At 34.2% G+C, this 21568-nt stretch overlaps 1 protein-coding gene across 7 annotated transcripts in view; it reads left to right on the top strand.

Moving 5' to 3' along the window:
• APP (amyloid beta precursor protein) overlaps positions 1-21568 on the top strand; it is a 126314-nt gene that overhangs the window by 85105 nt on the left and 19641 nt on the right. For all 7 annotated transcript variants that reach the window (XM_007430628.3, XM_088144609.1, XM_088144608.1 and 4 more), the window contains 6 exons: positions 4260-4393; positions 9164-9238; positions 10927-11085; positions 14071-14199; positions 16239-16338; positions 19914-20135. In XM_007430628.3, coding sequence (XP_007430690.1) covers positions 4260-4393; positions 9164-9238; positions 10927-11085; positions 14071-14199; positions 16239-16338; positions 19914-20135 — 819 coding nt within the window. The remainder of the gene's footprint in view (positions 1-4259; positions 4394-9163; positions 9239-10926; positions 11086-14070; positions 14200-16238; positions 16339-19913; positions 20136-21568) is intronic.

Below are 21568 nucleotides of genomic sequence, written 5' to 3'. Positions count from 1 at the left end.
ACGTCCCCACAGTCACATGATCAAAATTTGGGCACTTGGCAACTGGCATGTATTTACGAATGGTTGCAGCATCCTGGGGCTCACGTGATCACCATTCGCTAGCTTCCAAGCTGGCTTCTGACAAGCAAAATCAATGGGGAACCACATAATTCACTTAATAACTGTGTGATTCGCTTAAGGATCACATGATTCAATTAACTATGATGATTCGCTTAACAACTGCCGCAAAAAATGTAAGATCAGGTGTAGTCGCATGACATCTCACTTAATGATCATACTGCTTAATGACAAATTTTCTGGTCCCTATTGTGGTCATAAGTTGAGGACTACCTGTTTGTGACTTTTTTTAAAATAGTAATAGTGATAGTCTTTTCATGAATAGATTCTTTTACTCTGAATAGCAGAGTCCCTCCATTAGCTGTTTGGGTAATGCATTTTATTTAGAAGTCCCAGGACCTAATGGACAGAATGTTGAATGTTGAATTTTAGGTTTAAATTCAGGTTAATGGAATTATTTCCAAAAAATACTACCTCTGATTTTTTTTTTCTTAAATTGTTAAAAGCAGAGAAGTTTAATTGTTGAATGTGAACTTAATTATCTGGTGAAAACAGATTAATTTATGGTATTAAAATTAGTATTTGTTGTAATATGTTAATTATATTGATATTTTTATTAGATAAATTACAAATCTATAATACTTTAGATAACATTTTTTGAGGTTTGAGTGCCAGTTGTTGTTCTGTAACATTTAATGCTAAATAGAATATTCCTGTAATAGATCAGTGTTACAGCAGCCTGAAGTGATAAAATTTTGAGATGTGAACTAAGCAATTGGTCCTAAAGTGTTGTAGTGTGCATCTCTACCTGTACTATGGTTGTGAACTATTGGTCCCTGAATAGAGGTGAAAAAAAGAAAAACTTAGTTTACCTAAGTTACAATTGGCCATGGGCTCTGCAGTGGCCAAGGAGAAATTTTATTTGCTTGTTTGTTTGTTTTCTGGGTTTATAAGTTGCCAAGCTCAAACAATTTGACTCTGGACAACAGAAAAACTAACACTTTCAGAAGAACCACATAATTTTAAAACATACACAATATATAAATATAAAATATAAAATATAAAATAGTGACCAAATGCAATAATAAAAACAACCATAATGGGACTCCACTCAACTGGATTCAAATCTCTAGGTGAAAAACAATGACTTAACGGACAGACCTAATTTTAAAATACTTTTCCATGGTCTCAAAGTAGAAAGTGTTTTTAAGATTAAGAAGTGAGACTAATGTAAGAGCTATTTTAAGGCTAGGCTAGAAGTATAATTGAGCAAAAGTAGGTGACAGATATTTCAGCGCTGTGCGTAATTTATTTGTTTTTTAATTGTTTCTGGAGTAAGCCAAATAGTGGGACTATGGTGTATTTTAATCAACAATCAACAATTGTTAAGTTTGGGGTATTATTAATAATAATAATAATACCGCAAACTTAACAATTGTTGTTAAGAAAGACAAAAAAGTCTGGAGAGTGGACATTGTAATACCTGGAGACAGCAGAATAGAAGAGAAAGAACTGGAGAAAATCACAAAATACAAAGATCTGCAAGTAGAAATAGAAAGATTGTGGCAAAAGAAAGCAAAGATAGCACCAATAGTTATAGGCACCTTGGGTGCAATCCCAAAACATCTGGAGCACCACTTGAAGACCATTGGCTTTGACAAAATCACCATCAGTCAATTGCAAAAGGCAGCTTTACTTGGAACAGCTTGCATCCTGCAACAATACCTTTAACACCATCAAACAACATCTGCCTATCCCAGGTCCTTGGGAAGGACTCAATAGGTGGATGAAAATGCCAAATCCAGTCTAAACATCTGGCTGACTGTGTGACCAACAACAACAACAACTTAAGACTGCTTATACTTTAAAAGCAAAAAAATAAGAAACTGATCATAGATGTTCAGAAGAGAAAAATCAAACAATAAAAAGCAACCTATAAAAGCTTAGAAGCCACCCTACTCCAGGGCTTGGGAGATAGCCATGCTTTTAAAGACTTTCGGAATATTATTAGGATGGGAGCTATATGGATCTGTATCTGAGGGAATACCATTCCAGAGGGCAGGTACCATGACAGAGAAAGTACACTTCCTCATCCCAATAGATGACATTGTTAATTGAGGGCACCTTGAGCATGCCTACTCTGCCCAATCTTACTGGGACCAGCATTCTGAATTTTGAAGTTAGGGGGGTAGGATATTCTAGTTCTAAATGGTGCACTGCAAGGACAGATATCTTCCTTTTTTTCTGCATATGTTTGATAAATAATTGGAGTTTCAACTCTGTTTTTGTAGTCCTTGAAAGATATAAGGAAAGATTTTGGATGGCCCCAAATCAGTGTGATTCATTTTGTATGATGTGTAGAAATTCAGTATTGTTGCTCACAGCTCTAATAATACCACTAATTAATTAGCATTTGTTTCCTGATGTGTACTCTGAATTGAGACTAGCTGTTTCCCTAGTAAAAAACAAAACAAAACTCTATAACACTTTTCCCAAGAATTACCAAATAAAGCACTTGACTCTTCCTGTACATATTATAATAGCCACATCAACACTGTAAGTGTGGCAGTCCAATATGCTTGTGTGAACTTTTCTAAGCATTCGGTTAGAAAATGCTCTATTCGGGTTAGAGTGCAATTTCAGATATTAAAGCATCTTGAACATTTGTATTGAACTATATAATTCTTTTTACCAAATTTGTAATCTAAAATAAAGCTGTGAGATTGTGTCCAAATGTGCTTACTTATGGAATTTCAAAAATTTGCACAAACAAAAGAACATACAGGTAGACCTCACTTAATGACTGCCCTGTTTAGCAATCAATTGAATGTTACAATGGCACTGAAAAACGTTATGACCAGTCCTTGCATTTATGACCGTCAAGCGTCTCCATAGTCACAAGATCAAAATTCGGGTGTTTCACAACCATTGGGCGTTTATGACTGTTGTGGCATCCAGTGGTCACATGACTGCCATTTGTATGCTTCTTACAAGCAGAGTCAATGGAGAAGCCAGCAGTAAAATCACAAGTCATGGTCAGGTGATGTTTCGCTTAAGAACTCTTGTCAGTTAGTGACAGAGTTGCCAGTCCCAATTGTGGTTGCTAAGCAGGGACTACCTGTACATTAAAATGTTCAGAGTGGTTACATTTGAAAAAGATATTCATGATGATACACTCGATTTTCATATTTTAATTTTCAAAAGTTGTTTTGCTGGCACTTATAAAAAAAATGAAATTCTACAAAAGAAAGTATGCTTTACAACTGAATTTTGGATAAATAGGCAGAATAAAATTAATGGCAAGACATTCCAAGTATTTATCTCTCTGTATGTGTACATTACACTTCAATAAATCTGCTGTTAATTTGTGATTTTAAAATGCAGAAAGACCAACTGAATGATAGAGAATTTGCTTTAATTCAATCATACTGCTTAAAAAAATCATCTAATTGATTATATAGATGACTTCAACTGAGAACCTGAGAGCCATTGATAGTCAATGCGAAATAATTCTGGTCTAGGTGAACGTATAAATTGGCCTGGTTTATGACAACTTCCTGTGTAATAATTTCTTCAGTTTCTGAATTGAAGGCAAGGTTAAAGAAGCCTGCAATAATTAGCAGGAAAGATTGTGTTTGGGCAATGATGAATTTTTAACATATGCTGTTACCATATGTTTGTGAGCTTTTTCTGGCAGTTAGAGCTTTGTAGAGCTACATAGATCAAGTTTAGTGTTCTCTCTCTGTCTTTGTCTCATATGCTATTCCTACCTCCTGCCTTGTTAGTTATAACTGATAATAAAATAATGTTTGAGTGTAGTCATAAAATGGTAGGGTTTTAAAAATGTGTCTTGTGTGGGAACCACTAAACATAGGAAAAGTGTACAACTCAGTTAATTTGCCTAGGAATATGCTTTAAATCTGCATGTGTAATTATATACTTCTTTGCTTTTCAAAATAAAACATGTTTTAAATCTTAGTTTCCTCTCATTGCTTCTATTCTTTTAAGTAGATTGAAATAACTTGAACCTTTCATGCTTTTCTAGCTTATTTATATGTATTTTCTCTGAAATGCAGACATATTTTCTTGAAATACATTATTTCTATATTTGTTCCTCTACTGCCTGGTTGCTTGCAATGTAAGATTTCATATTTCCTTTTAAAAGAAACCTTTTGCCTTCTTTTGTAAATTCCTGTCTCTAGTTCCTACTACAGCTGCCAGCACTCCAGATGCTGTTGACAAGTACCTGGAAACACCTGGTGATGAGAATGAACATTCCCATTTCCAAAAAGCAAAAGAGAGACTAGAAGCAAAGCATCGTGAAAGAATGTCTCAGGTAAACCACAGATGGGTCTTATTAACTGGTTTTGTAATGCAAGCTTGATCTAGATATCTGCTATAGTCGAGTGTTCCCCATCCGTAAACTATAATGAATTTCTCTGATTACTTAATTTAACCCCTCAGTTTCTTCCTCCACTTCCTTTCTCCCTGCCCACCCCCCCCCCCACTCCACCAACCTTTTAAAAACCTGCAAGCCTATTCATGCAGTAGTATAGCCTTCTTGAATTTAAAGAAGTATTCACTTTTGATTTTCAGAAGTTGAGGATATGGTGCATCTTACTTTTTTTTCAATGCTTGAAGACTTTAGTTACTTAAAATATAATCTGTGAAGTTCTAACCTGCATTAGAGTGAACATTCATAATTTTCAATCAAAGAGAATTTGGCTTGCTAAAGATTTGCAGTGGTTTTTATAGAACCATTGGAAATTTTAACAGGGTCTACACTGAAGCATTTACTGTAGCCATTTCACAGGTTATATTTTTGTCTCTTTGTTTTTTGCTTGCTGCTAGTGTTAAAATCTCATGTCCAAAAAGTCCCCTCCCTCCAGATATAATTGATTGACGCAATATCTTTGTGATTATGACATGGGTACATAAATTCACAGAGGTAATTGTCAACCATCAATCAATAACTGTAACCCATTTGGCAAGGAAAAAAAGCATGAGATAGCCAAAATAAGTGGATATAATCAATTGATGTGTGAAACTGACTGGCAGGCAAAAATGTTTTGGCAGGCAAAACAGGAACAGGAGCCATATTTTCTGCTGCTCTGATGTATGTCCTGGGTATAAAAAGCATATGTTAGAAGCAAAGTATTTATGCTTCTGATTTTGGGGGGGGGGGGAGCCAAGTTTGGGGGGGTAGGTGCTAGATACTTAGCTTTAAAGTATTTTAAATAAATAATATTTATTATTAGATGAAATCATTTGAATTCTCCTTACACGTAATGCTTTTGCATCTGTATTATAACTTTCTTGTATGCCAGCTTCAGAGCATAATTATATTGGGATTTGGGAATGGGGAAATAGGTCAGCTGTGTCTGGAAACAGCTAGTATTCCTCTCTATCAAAATGGTAAAGACTTTTTCTGTTGAGTTCACTCTGGTTGACTAAGTGGAAACATCCAGGTTTTTTGGTTTGCAGTTGCCTTCTTCTGGAATATTCTTTTGACTTTCCAGTCTAGTCAAAAGCCCTGGAGTTTCTTGCTGATCTCTCATATACTGTACATTCTGAGGCCAAATTCTGCTTACCTTCTGAGCCCAAAATGGATGGCCAAGTGCTGCCACTGCTGAAACGTGGCATATATGCATAAATGTAAAATACTTTGGGAAAATCCTTAATATGTAGTAAATATCAGCATGCTTAGGATGGTTGCACTGATATATGTGGCTGCCATGAAGAAGAGCCCTAAATGCATTACGTAATATATATTTCTGACCACATCAGTAGGGATTTCAGTGCTTTGAATTGTCTTTAAGGGTATTGTTTAAAACAATGTTCTTAATTCAGAGCCATAGCAAAACTTCCTTGGCTTAATCTTAGCTGAATTTATATCCCTTTGAAATTACTGAGACCAGTTAGTCATGTCTGGTCCAATTGATTTCAGGGGGAACTAAAAGCAGCTATGTCTACGTGCTTGTTTGGGTGTTACATAAGTTATAACTACTTCTAAATAATCTAATTCGAATTACATAATTGTCTTTCTAAAGCAAATAATGGATCAGATCTCATACTGCAATAAAAAGACAATTTCCAAGCTCTCTAAAGACAATCAAAAGCATTGGCTTAGTTTTACAGCCTTCTTCATACAGATTATATAGAAAATTAGTCCTTTGTTTAAATAACCAATGTCATGGTATTGACATTTTTCTTTTTTCTTAATCAAATCATTAGAAGTAGTATCTGAACAATACTAAACTTCATTTTGTATAACACGTACTTAAGATAAAATATATGCTTGTAAATAATAATAGGATTAAAGTGATTAGAATATATCTTAATGAAGGTTGAGACATTTTAGTTCCTTTTTTCCCTTCCTAATCTTCCTCTTCGCATATACTCATAATTATATCATACTGTGTATCCCAAATTCTGAAGATTGTTAGACTTTGAAATGGTGGGCTTTTAAGTTTCAGCCTGCAAGTTATCATTTTCCCAGCATGAAACAATTTTTTGAAGTACCATAAATCTGTGCAGTTCTGCAGTTTTATGTTTTCATTGAAAAAGAATAGTTTTATAAACATGTATTGGACTCTTTCATGGTTCTCAGCAAGTCTTTCTTTTGTGAATGCACATTTTGTTTTCTTTTTTTTTCTTGCACCATCTAACATCCTTAATGATTAGTAATTTTCTAAACTTTCAACAATAAATAAATGATTTTTTTTTCTTGTATGTGGACAGGCTCTGGCAAAAGCAGATGAATTTTTCTGGATGGTTAGCATAGACAGACTTCCTTACAACAAAATAACAGAGTGAGACTTTTTGAAAGATAACTGTGCTAAAGTTCTGCAGCCTGTTTAGTATCTCTGTTCCAAAGTTGAAACCAGATTTTCAAATTTATATTTCTTACATCAGTCCTGTAACTTTTTATTTTATAGTCACAGTTCCTTCACCCTTAGTGCTTTGGGGAGATTGTGAAAATGTACTCAAACTGAATACCACATGACACAGGAAGCATCATCTGCACAATTTCATTTGTATATGAATATTAGTTAATCGTCTCTAAGAAGAAGCATTTGGCCAGCGAAACTAAATAGATTCTGAGGGGAAAAAAAAACTAATCCAGTATTAAGCAACCTATATCCCTTGCCGTAATTCTGACCTTGATATCTGGTGGCACTGTAGGAGTGAAATTCACATCTAAGGAGGGTAATAAAATGAGTTGGGAGAGGGTTGGGGTCATAAATTTCTTGTGTATAATTCCTTGGATAGGTGGACTCCTGAAAGTGATAGAAAATTTATTAAAGAAAAGACTATAGATCTTGCAGACATTGGAACTATCATTTTACCAATGCAAATGTTCCTTAGGAATATGTACATTGATGAGATGTTTCTCAAAAGAATACTTGAGACTTGACTTGAGTAACTATTAAGTAAATGTCAGTTTGAAAGACTATTAAAGAGAAATTTATGCAAAAAACACTTTGGGCATCCAAAATGCACAGCCCAGTTCCTAATATTTGTTAGTAGTTTAGAAAGACCTATTAAACAATTACTGTATTTTACAAGTCTCGATTCAGAAATATATAAGTGAATTGTGGGACCATATTGCCATAATAAACTATCTTTGTAATCTTTTCAATTGTGCCAATATTAAATTGTTCTGGCTCTATATTTTAGTAAGAGAGAAAGATGACTGAAAAAATTATTTACAGATAAAAACTGCTTTTAAGACTCAAGAGAGATGTATGTACTCAGGGATGTTTGATGGTGTTCTGTTCTTCAAAATCTCTGGTACTTTATAAACTCTTTAACAAATAGCTTAAGTAAAACAGAGATATGTATCTGGATTTTTTAAAATAAAGAACAATAGCTCTGAAACATTGCCACAATAATAATAATTTTTTATCACATAGATTGGCCAGGTGCTTTGACTTGTAAATTTGATTATTGGTTTAAAATATGTAAAAAAATGTTTTGAAGACTACAGTACATATATATGCACACACACACATACACACACATAATACATTAACAAATAAACTTTGTATTTCTAAAACAAAATGCATAGTGGAGGCAAAAGAAAAATCTGGTATGCTACTGAAATTTTGATTCTTGGTTAATTGGTTTAGATGATTTCATCATACTAGATGATATGAAAGATGAGTAATATTACAGTGATTGAACTGGGTATGCATATATATACATATGGCATAGATATATTGTGTGTGTGCGCGCGTGTGTGGTATGTGCATATTTTCTTTAAAATAGGTTTAGGCAGAAGGTAAATTAGGCTTTATTAGTAGATATCTGGATGATGGCAATAGGTCAGTAAAGGTATGAGTACAAATTTTCTAATAATAACAACTAAATAGCCCCCTCTGAACACACACACACACACACACACACACATGCACAGTTCAGTATTACGGGAAAACAAGCATATTTTTCAGTGAAAGTACTTGTGAATTTGGTTCTGATACTGATCAGAAGTTCCTGGGCTGAGGAACCCTATTTCATAATTGTTAGGGTATGACATCCTATGTACTTTTCAATTGGCTAACTGGTTAATTTCAGTATTTTAAGTTAGAAAACATGCAGATTCTGGAAACCTAAGGTTTGTCCAGTCCTGCTCTACAGGTGTAAATAAGAGCTTCAGAAGAACACCGGAAATGTCTTGTGTGTAAATATTTTCCATAACATATAGTACGTAATCTCTTGTCAGTGAGGAAGCACATTTTGTCATGGATATTTTAACTAATCAGCTGTATTAATAATCTAATAATGTGCATAATTTTGTAGTGATTAGTACTGTAAAGTAATTACGATTTCAGTTGTTTGCCTTCTAGTCTGTGTATGTGTACAATAATCATTAACTGTGAGTTATCCTTACTCTCTGGCTTGATATTCCTGGACAACCTGAACTGTCCCTAGATTGAACACTGAGTGTATCTTTGGAATGTTCTGAACATCTTTCATTATTCAACTTCCAGGAGGGCACCATATACTGTAATTGAAAAAAAAGTTTCTCTAAGCAGTAAACATTTGAAACCATCTTGCAAATATATAGAACAGCATTTGCTCATTTTGTGTTTTATTTGCACAGGTGATGAGGGAATGGGAAGACGCAGAACATCAAGCAAAAAATTTGCCAAAGGCTGATAAAAAGGCTGTCATTCAGGTAGAGAAGAACATGCTAATTTAGGATTGTATAATAAAAAATAAGGATGTGAGATGGCTGGGTTTTGTGGAACAGTCTTCACAGCATTACTGTTTCTATTTATTTTGTCCAGAAAGCATATTATAATAGCATTGTATACACTGTGTGCTTACATATGCTTAATTATCATAGAGCAGCTTTCCCCAATCTCCAGATGTGTTACAGTACAACACTAACATATCCTGAGGGCACAGAGTTTGTGAGAGAGATCACAGAGGCTAGACTGAACTTGCATCTTGAATGCATTTCTTCTTCATAGAATAGGTTGCATACTATATGGGCCTATGCCGTTACATTAAAAACCTGTCCATTTAATTATATATAATTATCTAGATTCAATTTGTTGCTTAAACTTTGAAATAAAGTGAATATATAATATGATGAGACCCAGTTTGGTGTAGTGGTTAAAGGCATCTGGCTGGAAACCAGGAGAGACCATGATTTCTAGTCCTCCCTTAGCCATGAAAGGCAGACTTGTCCAGCAATCAAGACTGACTCGAAAGTACTATACATACACACGCATATGGCATTATTTTTACTGTTGTAGAAAAGTAGGGAAATATTATGGTATTTTTGGGGGGGGGTTGTTAAACTATATATATGTGTGTCTGTGTGTGTTAGTTTCTTTTATTTAGTGTTCTTTTTAAGTATATAGTTTCTTTTTGAATAGTAGAATGAAATAAATGCTTTTTCTTTTCTGTTATTATTGATCCTTGTTATTAAAGTCAATAATAACTATATTTCTAAAAATTTCATGAAGCTACTGAACAAATGATTTTTTTCCCAATAAGGTAAAATTTTATGCAGTGTAATTTAAATAATGTACAGAAAGCAGAGAGGTGCTTCTGCTCAATTCATGAAAAGAATAGTGAACTCTATTTAAAGAATAGAATATATACTCTCTTCTCTCCAAGACCTTAAACTTAGTGATTTTGAGCAAGTCATGTAGTCTAACTCTTAAGTACTTTATAGGATAAGTAGGAAAAAATCACCATAATTATCACCTTTATGTGCTTGTGCCTTGAATTCCATGGAAAACAAAAAATATAAATCACTGGACTTCAGTTAGCATCACAGTTCCCCCCCTGCCCCAGGAGTATGCCTGACTGTGAAGTTAATATGGAGACAATATGAGAAGAGAGATGCAGTTGGGGGCAGAAACATATACAGATGTACTCTTTCATGGGTGCCTTGAGTTTTGCAAAGACAGGGAAAGGCTTGCTGATTTCGGAAGCCTTTATTGGATCATGTGATATGTTGTTTAAAAAACAAACTCAGTTCAAACTCTGTTTTTGAAAATATAGGGTAATTTTATTTATACATTAAAAGTTGAGCTGCTTTCTTTAGGTATGTATAGACACATTATTGTTAAACATTGAAACTTGTATCATCACTGGATCCTATCACTTTTTGGTACAATTTTAAGAGTCAGCAGAAACATTTAACCGCATTGGAAGGATTGGCCATGAATAGTAAAAATTCAGAAAATGGTAATTGCCAGAAGATCCCAGTTAAGACAATACAATACAAAGTCATTTTCAAAATGTTTATTTGATGTTTAAAATTTATTGCTGCTAATATTATTACAATTACTTTTCCTTATTTATTTATTTATTTATTTATTTATTTATTTATTTATTTTGCAATAGCATTTCCAGGAAAAGGTGGAATCCTTGGAACAAGAAGCTGCAAATGAAAGACAGCAGCTAGTGGAGACTCACATGGCCCGAGTTGAAGCCATGCTTAATGATCGTCGCCGTGTTGCTTTGGAAAACTATATCACAGCTCTACAGGCTGTGCCTCCTAAAGTAAGAGGATTTTAATAAGATAGATTATAATTAATGTTAACCAGGAAGTTAGTCCCAGTGTATACAGTGGAACTTATTCACAAGCAGCAATGCATGGATCCATGGAGCTACTCTCTCCAAGTAATATACACTGAATTTTAAATTATGTCAATTTAGTTAAAATGAGCAAGCTATGTAATCATCTCTGTAAACCCATTGTCCTTTAAATACAGTTTTAAAATTCATCATTGATTATAATGTCCCAGACATTAAAAAAATCTGAAATATCTCTTATCCATGAATAATCCAGCATATTACACTTCTTAATGGTATCAAATTGGCGATATCAAAAGTAAGGCTATGGCAGTAATAATAAAATCTCAAATATGTAAGTTAACAATAATAGCAAATAACTTAGTGGGACATTTATATTAACAAAAGATGATTATGGTGTTGATCTCTCTTTAAATTCCTTTAAATTAAGTTGTTAATTTAAGAGCTACTTAGTAAAATTATAGGTTTTGCAGAAAGTAAGACTGATGCTAGGAGACAAAGGAACAACTTTTTAAGTATGATTGATTTCCTGTAAATGTATGGCTCAGAATCTTTAGAGGACTACAAAAGCTTCAACTTTTATAACCTTCTGTATTTTTTAAAATCCAAACACTTCTTCATCAGGCATTTATTAGAACTGATATGATTTTTGCAACGCTATTTTTCCAAGAATCAGAAAATGTAGGTAGTCCCATAGTTTTATGCCTTATTGAAATATGACAATTGAGATTATTGACCATACCAAATGGAAATGTAAAATTGCATAGTAAGAATTTTAAAAAGCTGTAATTAATAGATACAGTTTTAATACTAAATAAGATAAATTGATTCATCTTGGACATATTTATATAGACGGATATAAATAAAGGAAATATAGGTACAAATTAAAGTAGATCTAATTTTTTAAAAAGTACATGATAAAGACATTTTGAAGACAAAAACAATAAGAAAATTGTAGATCTCAATAAAATCAATAGTATTGTCATGTTTTAATATATAACTTTTGCAAATGTGCAAAAAATAAAGTAATGGAACAGATAAATTATTAACATACAACACAGTTGAGGAAGTGGGGAAGAGAAGATTGATACTATCAGTAATAGTGTAAATGTATAAAGTAACACAGAAATGAATATGGTGTTAACCTTCTATGAATAATTGTATATATAAGATCAAGCTTCAAGATACGATGCTCTAATATTAAACGTATCTATTTGGAGTTAAAATATTTTAATTGCACTTGTAACTGAAAAAGATGTGAAGAAATAATACAGATTTATAAATTAAAATACCGGCCTTGTTTATTTTCCAGTTGTTCACCCCTAGACAGTTTATCCTCCTCTTTAATGGGGCACCTTTTGCACATCTATCTTGAAAATAATTAACGTCAAGAGCAAATTTTGCCTTTTTCAATGTCAGGGCCTATATTTTGGATTACACTGCTGTTAGAATTCAGGCTAGCTCTAAAATAATTAAGTATGACTTAACCGCTGATACAAAAATAATAATGTTAGACTCTATTTTTAGGTATAAAACTATATCAACCAATTTATATTATTAATCAATATTAATTTATGCCTGCCAACATTGTTTATAATATACTATCCAATAAAACATACAAAATCAGAAGCAAAGCTGATTATTGTTGGCTGATGTGGGTCTTCCGGGCTGTGTGGCCATGTTCTGGAAGTTTTGTTTCCTAATGTTTCACCAGCATCTGTGACCGTCATCTTCAGAGGACAGGAGCACAGAGAGAACCGCTCCTGTCTGTGCTCCTGTCCTCTGAAGATGCCAGTCACAGATGGTGGCAAAACGTTAGGAACCAAAACTTCCAGAACACAGCCAGACAGCCAGGAAGACCCACATCAGCCATCGTATTCCAGCCGTGAAAGCCTTAGACAATACAAAGTTGATTATTGCTAAAAATTTAAAAAGAACAAAAAACTGACATACAAAGAATGAAGAGATGACAGGAAGTTTATTTATGAAATATCAGAGCGGGTGAAATTTTAAATTGTGAGACAAACAGTGGTCTTTAAAATATCCTAAATTCCTAATTATCTAGTTTTTGAAGTTTAGTATAAATCAAGATATAGTTATATATTACTATTAAGTTCCTTCTTCTGATTTCTTTCATAAAAATGTCTAAAGTTAGCCTGTTAATTAGTTAATTGGTATTAATATATATTTCAATTAAGCAATGTAAATTTTATTATGTGTTGTACGAATAATACAACACATAATTAATCATATTAATTATTATTAAGGTTAATAAGGTGTTGTATTGCATTTATCAAGTGATCTATTTAAGTAGTTAAATGTCAGAATGATATTTCTTCCAATGCACAGTGCTTTTAAGTATGGAGTTTGTGCTAAGCTGTGCTTAGTACCTTTTCTGACTGGTTTAACACATCTTCATCTCTGCTGCTTTTATATTATGAAATATGAAAGGATGGGATTATGATAATGCTTCTAAAAACTGGTAGAATGGTATCTTGGTTTTGTTGATACCATTAAAATGTACTGAAGCTATGGTATCAGTCTGGTGTTGTAGCTCATCTTTACAATGAAGTAAATTGATACACTTGATGTAAGTTTGGATTTAACAGATATTTGGATTTAATGTACATATATCTCCTGCCCCTTGAATAGATTAAATAAAAGTTTTACTATAATTATCTTTGTGAGTATTTCTCTAAAATGGATATGACTTTTAACTTTGAAGACGGCTTCAATATTGAAACTATACACTTGAAAGCTAACATTGTCCCCTGTATTATGCTTAAACAGTTTGTTCATATTACTATACTTTGGAAGATGAACATTGATAATAACAGAAGTATTTGCTACCTTATTTCATAGAATGTAAGGCTTGGTCTTTTAAAGGCAACATATGTATCATGGAATTGTGAACTTTATAACTGATTTATGTGGTGGAATTTATCTCTACAGCCTCGACATGTATTTAATATGCTGAAGAAGTATGTGCGTGCTGAGCAGAAAGACAGACAGCATACACTCAAACATTTTGAACATGTGCGTATGGTGGACCCAAAGAAAGCAGCACAGATCAGATCTCAGGTAACAATGTAGACAATTATAGAAGTTCTTATTTTAATATTGTGTGAATGTCACCATAAGAAGGTTGAATAGGAAGCAGAGATTAAAAAGGCTGCAAGATGCAATACAATAATATTGTTTCTCTTTATATTTCATCTTGTAGAGAAACTAAAGTTGTCATACTTAAGCATTTTTGTGCACGCATTGCAGTATTTTTATAATAAAGTTTAGATTTCTACTTAGGTTGCATTTTTTATCAAATGCTCCTTCCTGAATTAAATTTATTTGGTTATGTGTATTTTCCATTTGTTCCTACATTATATGGAAATTATCTTTGATACATGGTTATGCTTATACAGTAAAATATTGCTCGTCCAAACATAGCAGTTATTGCTTTGATTGTCAGCAGTTACTGATGATGTGAGCGATAGCTCCATATTTAAAAATCTGTTTGTATGTCTATTTTACTTAAGGTATTAGTATACTGCTTTGCCAAGCATATTTGTAGAATTTTTGAAGTTTCAAATTTCCCTGTGGTCATACATCTCTCTGATGTTTTAAATGCACAATATGCAAAAGGTGCTTTTCTTTCTTTTTATTAAAACACAATTTTACTACAAGAAGGCAAAATTCGTAGCAAAAGATTAGAAATGTATTTTCTCATGATATAGATCTGCACAGTCAAATCATTGACACATTCCTGTATGAAGCTTGTAAAGTCATTACTTAACAAGTCTAGTTCACATGCAGGTAAGAAAACGAGGGGCTGAACTTTCCATTTCATATAGCTAACTTTGGCTGAAGTTCCCCTTTTATGGTTTTCTGGCTGTGTCTGGACTCAGATGCTAAGCAAGGTCAAGTGTGGTTAGTACTTGGATGGAAGACCTCCAAGGAATACCAAGGATATAGGCTACATTCTTCTCTCCCAAATCATAAAATACTGTATTTTGTCAAATGTCTTTATCAATGTATATTTTCATGGGATAGGTTTATAAAGGGAAAATGATACTCCATGATACTCCCAATATATAGAATATCTGTGCAAAGTTTTATTTAACATCTCTTCTGTCATCTTCTAGAAGTAGAAGAGAAAGGACCTTATGACTAAAACCCCTCATTGTGTAGTCCTTCCTAGCTCTGGCATCTGATGTTACCAGGTGCAGACGTCAGAGTCAGAGTCAGAGTAAGGAATGTAGAATGTTCTCTGTTAGATTAGTTGTAAGCTTCTTCCTGTCAGAATCTTTCTGATGCAATTTACCTGTGACCCAATGCTTTTCATTGGAAATTTTCTATATTCTAATGTTTTTATTCAAATTAAATTGTGCTGGAAGTGCTTCTTCTGTCATTGTGGTATTTCCCTGAGGGGACATGTTGCAGTTCAAAGTAATGATATCTTGGTCATTTTAGGAATTCTTGTGCTGGCTATAAAAAAACGTTTACCCTTTGAGCTTATCATATTAAAACAATAATGCTCCAGTGCCTCATATCCCTAGGCAAAACTCAGTCACAAGCAAGCATAGATATCCGGGTGAGGAACTCATTGACATTGGCATGTATATTTAGCATGCAGTTTATCAATGTTCAGTGGGAATATTTAAATATTATTGCTTCTGTAGATTTGAAACACCAGTATGAATGAAGGTTTTTCAGGTACTGGTGGGTATAGTGAATAGAACAAATAGCTTTACCTCTTCAAATTGTTCAGAAAAGATCCTGATGGAGAACTCTTTACACTGTCATATAATTCTGTTATCTTCCTTATTAAACATTTTCTAAGAAAAAATAAACTGGCACGGCCTTCCTAAATAAAATTAAAATAGACAGTTTTGAACAAAATTTTACCCCTTCAAGATTTGGGTAGTATCGGTGAATTTCCTATTAATTCTTTTATGAATTCTCAGCTATAACTTCAAGAAATTGGTCATGTTGTTGTAATTGAAATGTATGTAAAATTAAAGTACCAAATCTGCATTACTTGGATTTGTTTTGATACAAGGAATCAAAATTCCAAATTGGAGCTGTTAAGAGTTGAATTTACTTTTTTTATTTTATTTCTGTAGGTTATGACACATCTACGTGTGACATATGAACGTATGAACCAGTCTCTTTCTCTCCTTTACAATGTGCCAGCAGTTGCTGAGGAGATTCAGGATGAAGTTGGTAAGTGCAATCTCTTTTTAGTTTGAACATTTTATTTTAACAATAATACAATAATTTTTAACTGTTGGAAGTCAAGGAGAAAAATTATAACATGCATCGTATTAAAGGAGAAAGTAGTAAATAAAAACAGAATGTAGCTTTCTTATTAAAATGTTTATAAAAAGCTGGAGGAAGAAAGAAGGAATAAACCTTGTCTAGTTTAACATAATTTAAGGAAAATGTACCTGGAAATTTCACAATGAAAGAGAAATGTAACTGCATTTCTCCCCCTAGAGAGAGCTTTTTGTCTGATTATATACCATCAATTCAGTATCAGCTCTTAGTAACCACATAGGTAGACCTTCTCCAGGATGACCTGTTTCCAACCTAGTCCTTCAGGTGTTCCAATGGTTCACCCATCACTGTTGTAATTGACTCCACCTTGTTGCTGGTTGTCCTCTTTCTCTTTCCTTCCACCTTTCTGAGCATTATAGAATTCTCGGGAGAGCTAGTTGTTTGATAATATGTCCTAAAATATTATTATTTAAGCCTAGCCATTGTGCCTGAAGTGAGACTCTATGATCAATTTGTTTGTTTTCTTGGCTGTCCCATTGGCTCCTATTCTCAGGAGTCTTCTCCAACACCAAAATTCAAAAGTGTTAATACACTTTCTGTCCTGCTTCTTCAATGTCCAACTGAATAGCTTTGAGTGGACAAAGCCTGTTCAGTCTCCATTCTGGTCCCTCTCACCTTATGATATAAGCAAATTAGTTGATAGGATAGGCAGTATCACACTATCCCAAGGTAAATATATAGCTGCCCAGAATCAGCTTCTTCAACTAGTGTTTCTTTCCAATCATCCTTTGCACTGATTATAACACAAAATAGGACACCTTGGGTGGGGACTACAACCTAAAGAAAAACTAAAAAATAATGATAGGTTCCAATGCTATATAGTCGTATACTAGGCAGTAGTAAATACTTGTTCTGCAAATAAGGTTTTCTTTTTAAAATCAGTAACAGAATTTCCTAGGCACTTCTTTACCTCAGGTTAACTAAAATTCTAACTTGGCAATATGCACGATGGTAGTATTTAATGAATAGCTGAAAAAAAATATGCATAATTCAGAATTGTGGCTGAGTCAAGAACATCTAGCTTGCATCTTATCGTCAAGTAATTATGTCTCCACATATGATACAAATTGCCTGGAGCCTGCTCAAATCCAGCACTCATGGAAGAGTTCATTGCCATCACCATAATAACCCTTAGCCACCAAGAGTCAAATTGATTGTGGTAGATATAAATGGAATAAATTAATAAGTCCCATGGCCAGCTAACCAAGGAGTGGAACACATATCTCTCAGAACAGCATGGAGCCCTCTAAGAGAAAGGATAAGGACCATCATCAGACATAAGAGTCTTATCATTCTTCTCTAGTCTGGTCAGCAAAGTATGTAAAGACCCTTGCTTACTCTGGGCCACAGAAGATAATGCAAATGTTAGACATTCTAACTACAAGCAAACCAGTGGCTGTCGTCCTCCAAGTCAGTAGTGCTTGGACATGAGGTTTTCTCACACAGTCTGAAACAAACACAGAACTGAAGTGGGGCTGAGTTACTGCATGGATAGGCTAATAATATCATCATCAGTAGCTAATACAATAATATCATGAGTATTAATTATGGCAAGACCACTACTTCAGAGGTCCCTGCAGATGAAAAATACTTGGCAGACAGGTTAAGCTGATGAGAGCCTCAGAATTCATGTCCAACTCAATCATGGATAGCCTCCATATTTCTGTGAGAATCATGGCGTTAAACATAATAGTCTGATAAAGGACTCTGGCTAAAACATCAAGAGATTGATTACTAGTCCAAGACAAATCTTGCATTAAAGTCATTCCTGAAAGAGAAGATGTTCAAGGAATCTTTTACACCAGCGCTGATGAAGAGCGGGATAAAAAGCCATGCCCACAGTACCAAAAGCTTTCACACACCTGCTTTGAAACTGCCCATAGTGATCTCAGGAGGGGGACAGAAGATATATAATATATATTTTACTAGAAAAACTAAACCAAGCACCTAGTTTTAAACGTACATGTGCGTGTGTGTGTGTCTATGTATGTGTTGACTTTCCAAAGAAAATCTTAAACAGATATTCAAACATGCACATTCATCCCTCTGTTCCCTTTTGGAATAAACAGTGTTGTTCCAAGCACTGAAAGACAATAGAAGTGGTAAGCCAAAAGAATTAAAGGCATGAGGTAAGAGGGAAAAAATCCTAAATATAGCTAAACACCATTCACTAAACCTTTACATAACTTACTTTCTTTCAAACCATCCTTGCTTCCTCAATATTCATGCAGAGCTTCATACACCGTTGTCTGTTCTTCAGTCACCAGTATATGGATTCCTATTTTCATATGCATCATGATCAGCCTGGATAACTCAAATTCATTATTTTTGACTTACATTTAAAGCCTTTGATAGCTAAGTCAATACTTTCACTTCCTTGCATATATTTATCAATCACATCACAAGAACAGACCTTTCAGATCTATTGTATCCTTCTACTTCCCTTCAATTTTACATACATACAACATATCCAATTTAATTTTTCATTTTATTAGTTAATTGTGCTGTTTACCATTTACTACTCTTACATTCCAAATCACAGTCTTCCATATATCATCATCATCTGATAGGCCAATAGATTTTAACTTTTACCACCCAACGTGACTTTGGTCATTTGAGGATTTCAAAATGCTTTTTGGTAATTTAGGGAAGCTGTATCTTAGGTTACCAGCCTTAGTCACACCTATGCCATATGTAGTATTCCTTGCTAAGAATCAGTTTTTCTACACTTTGGTCAACATGCCAAAGAGCAACCAAGCTTTAACCAAATGTGCTCCTGATTTTCTCTGCAGCTAGGATCATATTGTTCTTGGCATCCAACAACTAGGAGATACAGGCAATGTACTATTATACACTCAGGATGCAAATATATGAAATAAATTGGTATACCAAGTTTCAACTTTTCCATAAAAAGGTTCTGATCAAAATATGATAAGGAGAAGCATTTGCAGCTGAGAAATTAGCACAGATTTAATTATGGCATAGTTCAGAGTATTTGCATTTAATACTCATTTCAGGGCATCACTAACTGGATTAAAAACTATTCACTTATTTGGTTTTTTTTTTTTTTGATGTAATTTATTCTTTGATGCCTTTTTGTAACTTTTAATTTCTTAGTTATCTGCATAAAAATAGTCACAAAGATAGCTGGTTAGTTAAGTGAACATATGCTGCAGTATCTGTCTCAATTTAGAAAATGCACGGACGTTGGTTAGCCTAAGGGATGAGGAAAGCCACTAGATGTCACTAGATCTCACCATAGTATTCATGCAGCAAAACTGAAAAATGCAAATAAAAATGAATTGCTCAGGAGGATATGTCTGCCTTTATCAATGCTGCTGGAATTGTAAATGCTTTTCAAAGAATTATTTAAAAGTAGTATGATGTTATTTCCATAGTAATGATTTATCAAGGTAAATTATTGGGGTAGTAGCCTTTTTTTTTTTTTTGTATTTCCCCAGATGAATTACTTCAAAAAGAGCAAAACTATTCTGATGATGTCTTGGCTAATATGATCAGTGAACCCAGGATCAGCTACGGAAACGATGCCCTCATGCCTTCATTGACAGAGACTAAAGCAACAGTTGAACGTCTCCCAGTAGATGGAGAATTCAGCCTAGATGATCTTCAGCCTTGGCATCCCTTTGCAGTTGATTCAGTCCCAGCAAATACTGAAAATGAAGGTAATGTAATAAGAGCTTGGATGGAGATGGTATGATTATTATAGGATTCATTATGAGAAAGACTTGACCTCTCGCTTGGGCAAGATTTTTTTTTTTTCATAGTGGTGAAAGGTCTGTCAGAACAACTTGCTCACTTTATTTGTGAATAGGATATATACATTGATATGAATAACAGATTTCAGGGATGAAGTTCATATAATCCATTGGACTGAGACTCAGTCAAAATTGAAGTGAGATACATGACCACCTTAGGGAATTAATGCAGAGAAATTGTAAGAATTGGTTATAACTTGAAATAATAAACACCTGATTAACAGAAGTGCTCTGAGTTCCTAATGATAAATATTACTAACTTGGAGACTTAATGAAAGTGAAACTTAAAGGAATATTGTACATTTAATTAATAATTAACATTATTAACTGACATATTTAAAAATTGCTATTATTTTAACTAGAGATATGCAAAATATTCCAGTAGAAGATAATATATAGCTCAGGGTTGAACCGTGGAGTCCTTGGAGTTCTCTGAGCTTGGTTGTTTTCTTGCAAATGTTTCGTTACACAGCTAGGTAACATCTTCAGTGTTAGAATGGAGTGGGGAGAGAACCCCAAGGACTCCACAAAATATGCCATGTGTGAACCATTCTGTCTATGAAACAGCTGTTTTTGGGTGGTCTGTGCCCAAACCAAAGCATTCAAGCTTTAAATGTTTTGGTCCATGCACAAAATGGGTCTGTTTTACTGTGTGTGGACTAAAACCAGGCCATTCCAAGCAGAAGTGTCTCCAAGGGGCAGCAGGAATGAAGATTATGAGAAAAGCCAAGGACATCAATGACAGCTGAGAGAAAGGAAAGGCACACCAGCATCTCTTCCCTTCAGTAACTCCCAGCACAGCATATCCCATTGGCCCACCCTCACATCTTCCCAGCCTTTTCCTTCCCTCCCCTTAACCACTCCTCAGCCATTGTCAATGTCTCAGCATGACATGCTCACTCCAATCTTCCCAATATCTTCTCTTCCCACTGTCCTGTAGGATAGTGTTGGCCATGTTGCAGAATGCACTCTCCATTTCTGTTAACAAGAAAACTCAACAAGTGTGGCCTGTATCTTACATAAGTTGAAAGTCAATTTTGAGGAGCTATCCAATAACCTGATGCTTTCTAAATGTGCTGGACTACAGCTTCCTTCTTCCTCATCCACCATAGCTGCACTTTGAGATTTAAACTTAAATACAACTAGAACTCTCACTATTGGGGAATCACAACATAAAATAGAGACAATAAGGCTGTTGAAGCAGGTGTACTTTTCTACCATTATTGCATCCACAGACTATGCCTTTGTGGCCTTATTTATGTGACATTCTCCCATTTTTGGGATGGGAGATAAGATTTTTCCCAAAAGGTGCCATGAACTCTTGGGGCAACATTCAGCAG

Source organism: Python bivittatus, unplaced genomic scaffold (assembly GCF_059951505.1).
Source record: "Python bivittatus isolate LINGU-HERP-01145 unplaced genomic scaffold, Pbiv_v1 ctg000350_np1212, whole genome shotgun sequence".
Taxonomy (NCBI): domain Eukaryota; kingdom Metazoa; phylum Chordata; class Lepidosauria; order Squamata; family Pythonidae; genus Python; species Python bivittatus.
This window is presented reverse-complemented; position numbering and strand designations above follow the sequence as displayed.